Raw genomic sequence first — 6,790 nt, 5'->3', positions numbered from 1 at the left:
AAAAAAAGAGGAACTTGCTATGAAAACAGACCAAAGGGGAAAGCCCAGAAAAGTCAGAGGGCTGACGAAGCTTTTGTTAAGCTGGGGCCAGGCAGACAACACATGCCAGAGGAGACAGCACCTGAGGCACTGCACTATTAGGCCAGCAACATCATCTCCTGCCCACCCAAGTAGTGAAAGAAGCACTCTTGAGTGCAGGCCAGGAATGCCCCTCCTAGCCCAAAGAGATCGCTTACGTGATAATCCAAGTCACACTCCTCATGCCCAGAATCACTCTGGCAGGCACCAGTGAGCCAGCTCCTTACAGCACTGTGCTTACGTTACCTCAGAAGGCAGGAGCTCTACATTGAGCGGCAAAATTTAGGTCTGATATGCTCAGAGAACTCAGTGGGCATTTGAACTCCACCACAGGACACCCTAGTGCCCCTTACTCTGGCACTGCTACAAAAAGCAGAGGGCTTGGTAATTAAAATCCTCTCCGCGCTGCCAGCATTTCCCTCCTCCCAGCAACAGCACAGCAGTTCCTACCATCCAAAAGAGGATTCATTGAGAACCATAAGCCACATCACATGGTGCTAGTTTATAGCACATGCACTATGTCACGGCTGGCAGCTCCTGCCACCCTGCGTCAGCCTGGTGCAGACAAGCTGTCCCTATCCCTTCCTGTACTGCAGGCACAGTGTACTGTTTTACAGTATCTTCCTTTTATCTGGGCTTTGCAACTATTCCCACCAGCCTGTTGTTTTGCTCTGCTTTCTACCACTCAGCACGTGCTCGACTCCAGCCTGGGTGCTTTCCGTTAGTGTGAGCACTGTAACTCCTGTCCCAGAGCCGTATCACCAGACCTTGCTGTCATGCCTCCAGTCTCCTTCCTCCTCCCAAGCCAACTTGCTTGGAATTCACCTCATTCCAGGATCCAAACACTTGGCTGCAGCAACAAACGCCAGTTCCTGCCATTAACAGACATTTGCTTTCTACCGCAAATGAGACACTCTTTTTGGATCTTGTCTTTGAGAAGCAAGAGCACATTTGAAAACAGAAAATCAGATGGCTCAGAAGATCAGCACTGACAAGGAGATACAGCTCCACTGGTCACAGGAAAAGGCAATGACATTGGCCGTTTCAAAGATGGCTATGGATTAGTACACTTGCCTCTTTGCTCCTCCTCCAATTCTGGAGAAACAGGATAATTTCATTCACCTCCTTCTAGGAATGCAAGTATTTCTGAGTTTGGTTCTGCTCTTATCTTTGGACCCAGCCCTTAGACATAAGCATCTTAGGAGAGCGTACTACTAGGATTAGAGCATACTACTAGGATTTGTGAAGCAATGAAGTTCTGCTCTCGGAGCGTCTGAACAAGAAGCAATCTACAAGTGAACCAACCACAATCAAGGCAACTTAGGAAAAAATATCCAGTAGATGGAAAAATCAATTATTTTTATTCAGCCCATGCCAGACCAAAATTTGCCTTTTACTGTTGACCGCATTTGAGAAGATGCAGCTTTTACGCCAAGCTGTCTTGTAAAACCAGCCCCAAAGGAGCCCTTGATTTTTTTTTTTTAAACATACAAACCTTTAAGCACAGTTTTCTTTTGCAATAATGTGTGAATATTACATTTTTATAGCCAACTTTGGTATTTAAATCAATCTCTTAGTCAACTTTAAGCAAGCATTGTCTTTCGAAAAATAGTACCTCAGTGAGCCTCCATCAAGGAGAGCAGAAAGGCTGTTTCTAGAATGCCTTCACAGAAACTGCTGTAAATTCAAGGAAATCTTGCTGCTAGGTAATTCCAGAACAAACAGTATCACACATTTCATTGTTTATAGACTTCTTCCCTTCCCTCAAGTGAAACCACTCCATGATCAAAATGAAAGACAGCTCTGCCTCAGAAGTCTGCGAGGTCTCACAAAGCCAAACCTAGAACAACTGTTTGGAGAACTGTGTGCAGGGAAAACATCCAAGTCATATAAATACCTATCAGGTTTCAGCAGCAAGAATCATTAAAATGTCTGCGTACCGATGAGATACCATCAGAGGGCTGCAGACTAAGTGCTCTCTTTCCACTTTCATACACATCTAGCATTCCCAAAAATCAATCTTGGGATCTGTAGAGCCAAAGCAAAATAATCTCAGCTGCACTTTCTTTATTTTAGAAATTAAAACTGACTCACTGAAGATACACACACACACCACACACCCCTCTATATGTATATGAACTGAGCTCAGATTGGAAACTTTGTCCTTTTTAAAATGGAATTTACCTCATCTTCCTCTTCAGACATTTTAGTGGAATTATCGGGGGATTTTACAGGCTTCTGGCTATTGGTTCCATTTGTCTCCTCTTTGCCGTGTTCTGCCTCCCATTCCTGTAGAACTTCGTCTATGTTGAAACGACGTCGGTAATTTACAAAAAAGTTTTTCACTTGCACCACAGATTTGTTACCGATCACATCAGAGATTGCCTGAAAGTCTCGTCCGTATTTCCTGATTGCTAAAAGCATCAAGAAGAAAAACAAAAGTAAAGTGTTATTTCCACAAAGACCACAAATCAGGCTCGAGTCACAGCAAAAGGATCCAAAGCTGAACTTCTGCCTAGTTTTCAAGCCCTTCTCTGATTAAACCAGCATGAAACAGTCTCAGCTGTGCACGAGGCACAATTAGGACTAGCCCCGCAGAAGGAAAAGGAGCTGTAGCAGACAGGCAGAACAAAATCTAGAAGACCTGTGTAAGTCTGCCTGTATTGCTTGAGAAGTTGCACAGACAAAGAGCAAAGCAGTGACCCCAGCAGGGTTTCCCTTTCAGAAAGCAGGCACAAGCAGAGATTATATGCAAGTGCTCATATGGTAAAACACATATTCTTGGGGAAGAGCTGACAATAGTTTCCTTGTTCAGTTCTGTTTTTTATGCATTAATAAACAACAACATCAAAATCCTTCATTAGCTGCTGCTCTGAAACAGCTATGAAATGCAAGAGATTTGATTATAACCTCCTGAAGTACAAACACACTTGTAGTGCCATACCTTGCACAGCAAGAAGCTGCTCATCTGTGGTCCAACGTGCATTAAATTTCTGAACAACCTAGATGGCATAAAAAAATTCAGATAGCTTGCATTAACATAACCAGCAACTTCCACTTGTAACAGAGCTCATAAAAGCCTCACGAAAACACAGCAATTAATTCACTGTTAGTCAAACTATCACTCATTTTAGTGGCAGCGTTGTTTTCAAAAAACTGCGTGTGGCATCAGTTCAGTTAACTGTGACACACACGGCACCTGTAAGTCACTGGATGATATAAAAAGATAGGGAACAGCCTCAGCAGATAACCAAGAGCCACAAACTTTTCAGAAGCACCTACTTGTCTTTATCACAGGCACCCTCTGTAATCTTGGTCAAATTATTTCCATCAGGAGGTGCCAGAGTTGGAAGAAAAACAGCAAAAGTACTGAGTGCCAAGAGAAAGGACAGGCCGTTAATGTACCTCCTCATTTCTCAGCACGTAGAGCAAAGCAATCACATCTCACAGGTGCATGGGGATACAACACTGAAAAAAAAATCTGGGATACTAGTACTTCTGCTAGAAACCGTTTGCACATGTAAAGCATTGCTCTTTCTTCCTCCCTCTCATTCCCACTTCCATTACACAACAACAGTGAACACGGTATAGGTCTTGATTCATCTGATAACAAGGCACTGGTCCTAGCTTACCGACCAGATGAACAGCCTTGATACACAGCCTGTAATACAGATTAGCTTTTATCTCCACAAGAAACAAGGGTCAGAAAATGATCCTACCTCCGGAAGTCTGTACTGTTCTATCCCACCTTCAAGTTTTTCTTTGAGAGCGCTGTTTGTCTGCTTGATATTTTGAATCTGTAAAGAAAATTTCATCCCTTTAACAAGGATGAAGACCTTTGGCAGGCCAGCTTCCAGAAGCCCCAGGGGAAAACACATCACCTTAGCATCCTGCTTCTCATCACCTATCTTTTCTGATAAAAAAAATTATATGGAATAAAGGAATGTAGGTGCAATTACAGTATTAGGAGATCTTAGAAGACCCTGTTTATTTTATTCTGTCCTACCTGCAACTCGTTTGGAGCAATAACTGCTCCAACTTCCAGGCCTATATAGAGCCTGGAAGAGTATAAGATGAAAGCCCTGTTCACAGCAAGTAATGAATCAAAAACTGCTAGAGAGCTCTGCTTCTCCCAGAGCGCCAAGAAGGCTTCAGGCCAAAATACCAATTCTATTAAGTTTAATAAAGAGCTTGAGCCAGATCTCTACTTTAAAAACACTGAAAATGTTCTCATCCAGGAAACAGACTCATGTAGTAAACCTGTCCATATTAATAGATATTTGAGAAAACATTTGTTCGTAACATTTGTCCATAACCATTTAAAAGACAGACCCATCAGATTAACAAAAGGTATGTAGGAAAGTATGTGTGATGCCTGTCTAGGAAAGAAGAAGAAAAAAACAAAACGTTGGTCTGTTCCAAAAGTGCCATAGGAAAAGATAAAATTGACTGCTGCAGATTGAAATCAAACTTGTGAAATCAATGATATCTGAAGGAAATTCATAGTTAAGAGGAAGGAACTTTGAACTGTAAGAAGCACCAAGAGCCAAAAGAAGTTCCTTCAGGTCAGTGCTATGGATTTTCCGTTGCTTCACTTTTGATACAGAGTAGGCATCTCATGGAACAAAAGCATAAGAGAAGAGAGCACATGGCTGCTTTAATTTACAGCATAAGGCCAGCAGCTTGTCAATTAAGCCACATAATGATGTGCACAGTCATCATCTAGCTACACATTCCTGGGAATTGTCCAGATGTGACAGGCAGTACCAACAAAACTAGCAGTTATTCCTCAACTAAATCACCCATACCTGTCGCTTGATAGAGACTAATTCCATGTCCAGTTGTCTGAGTACAGTGGTAGCAGCTGTGGCATTGGCAGAAACGGCCTCCACATCCTCTTGAGAAAGGAACATTCCTTTGGGAGGTTTCCTCTTCGCTCTGTTCTTGGCCTGTGTACTGTGCTTCTCTTTCTTCACCTGAGGAACGGTTTCAGCGGGAGGCACCTACGAAAGATTTTATAAAACACATGCAATGCTTTAGGTGACCAAAGAAATATTCATGCAAGCTGTGGCTGCTCTTTACAAGAATTCTAGAGTGACCACAAAAAACACAATTCTAGATACCAGTCATTTTTCAAACAAGGATTTATGCACTCAGATTAGCAAGATGCTTCAGGTGCTCATTTTCGGTCATCCTCAGTTTGCAGAATGAAAGTAGCTTGAAATCGGGAAGATTTTGTTTTGCTATAAGTAGCACGTCTTACATACACTGTCTTATACAAACCTTTCTTCTAGCCAGCTTTCAACATTCACAGCAGAAGCCTGTTTCTCGGCACATTCCCATTTTGGGAATTTTCTGTCATTTAAATATTCTGGATACTTGCAAAGACTCCAAAACCTCTCTTCCTGCTTTTGACATCAGGTCTCAACACATTACTTTAGCTGAACAGCAGAAGAAAGCAAAGTGGAACTTGGAGACAGGAGAAGAACACAGCTAGCAAAGTTTATAAGGAGTTATCTTTTCTTTATGTCAGACAGGAAAAGGATATGGCAAACTAATTTAAAAGCTAAGGATGAAGGAGTGAGGTGACTACAAAGCAGTTCTTAGATCATTAAGCAATTTCTTGGAAGCTAAATTTTCCTGCCTAGCACTGATATATAATGTTCAATTAAAGTAATGCTGTTTGCCCACAAACAAAATTTGAATCTCCTTTGGAACAGGGAATACTTCACACACCACTAATTTGTATGCATTCTGGCTAAAGCAAAGCACTGGCCACACACTGCTAACAGGTATGCTAGGCAAGATGCAATACTAAAGATCCTTAAAAGAGCACGTTTGATTCCCTAATACCAAACATCTCTTCCAGAAGTTACTCTCAATGAGCAACACACACCCAAGATTTATTTATCCAGTGGCTGGAATATTGCCCAGAACACAGAGCAGAAGAAGACAGGCAGGAGGAGAGAAAGCAGGGAGGAGAGACCACACATCTGAAATCCTCCACTCAATCACTGCCAGTTTTAAAACATTGGCCTCAGTCAGCGCTATTGTTCCCCTCCTAATTTGCAGCTACATGCAGTTTCTACCCAATCTGCAGCATTTGCTCACTAGCAAGCACTAAAACTCACACAAGGTTGCACAAAGCCCCCTGTAAGCACTTGGCTCTGCCTCCCAGAGCCTGGAGAAACCCAGAGCAGCTGCAGCAAACAATATCCTGCACACTCTGCACGGGCTCAGGAGACATATTGGAGCAGTAATGTGGACAATTGTCTGTTCTCAACTTTTTTCTTGCCTCTTCTAGCATGAAGAAATTTGTGAGAGATGATGCCTAAGGCAAGCCCAGGAGCAAGAAATAACTATTATTGTTGTGGGAGATAGACCAGATTTCTTTTCTGCAGTGGAGAGTAGGGAGCAGGAGAAACCAGGCTGGCTTAGCTACAAACAAATGAGGTAAGCTCTGCACTCTGCTTCAGAGGCGAGCACTTTGATAACCGAGCCAGGTAAATTATTCAACATGGTTAGATGTTTCAGGTTTATTCATATTTCATCTGCATATAGAATTTCACAGGATCGTGCAGTAATGTCTCCCCATCAAGTTCAAGCCGTAAGGTGACCAACAGGCAATGTTGGCACTGCAAGTATCTCAGAAGCTTCAACTTTAAGTAAAAATGAAAGCAAGTTTCAGATGATTGTTTTACGCTGTGCAAAA

The 6,790-nt window shown here is 42.4% G+C and overlaps 1 protein-coding gene across 1 annotated transcript in view; it reads right to left on the bottom strand.

Moving 5' to 3' along the window:
• RCOR1 (REST corepressor 1) overlaps nt 1–6,790 on the bottom strand; it is a 42,237-nt gene that overhangs the window by 4,160 nt on the left and 31,287 nt on the right. The window contains exons 6-9 of the mRNA XM_031553690.1: nt 4,887–5,081; nt 3,798–3,875; nt 3,023–3,080; nt 2,263–2,492 (exon numbers count right to left, since the gene is read on the bottom strand). Of these exons, the coding sequence (XP_031409550.1) occupies nt 2,263–2,492; nt 3,023–3,080; nt 3,798–3,875; nt 4,887–5,081 (561 nt within the window). The remainder of the gene's footprint in view (nt 1–2,262; nt 2,493–3,022; nt 3,081–3,797; nt 3,876–4,886; nt 5,082–6,790) is intronic.

This window comes from Meleagris gallopavo, chromosome 5 (assembly GCF_000146605.3).
Source record: "Meleagris gallopavo isolate NT-WF06-2002-E0010 breed Aviagen turkey brand Nicholas breeding stock chromosome 5, Turkey_5.1, whole genome shotgun sequence".
NCBI lineage: Eukaryota > Metazoa > Chordata > Aves > Galliformes > Phasianidae > Meleagris > Meleagris gallopavo.
Note: the sequence above shows the minus strand (reverse complement) of the source record. Positions and strands in the feature narration are given on the sequence as shown.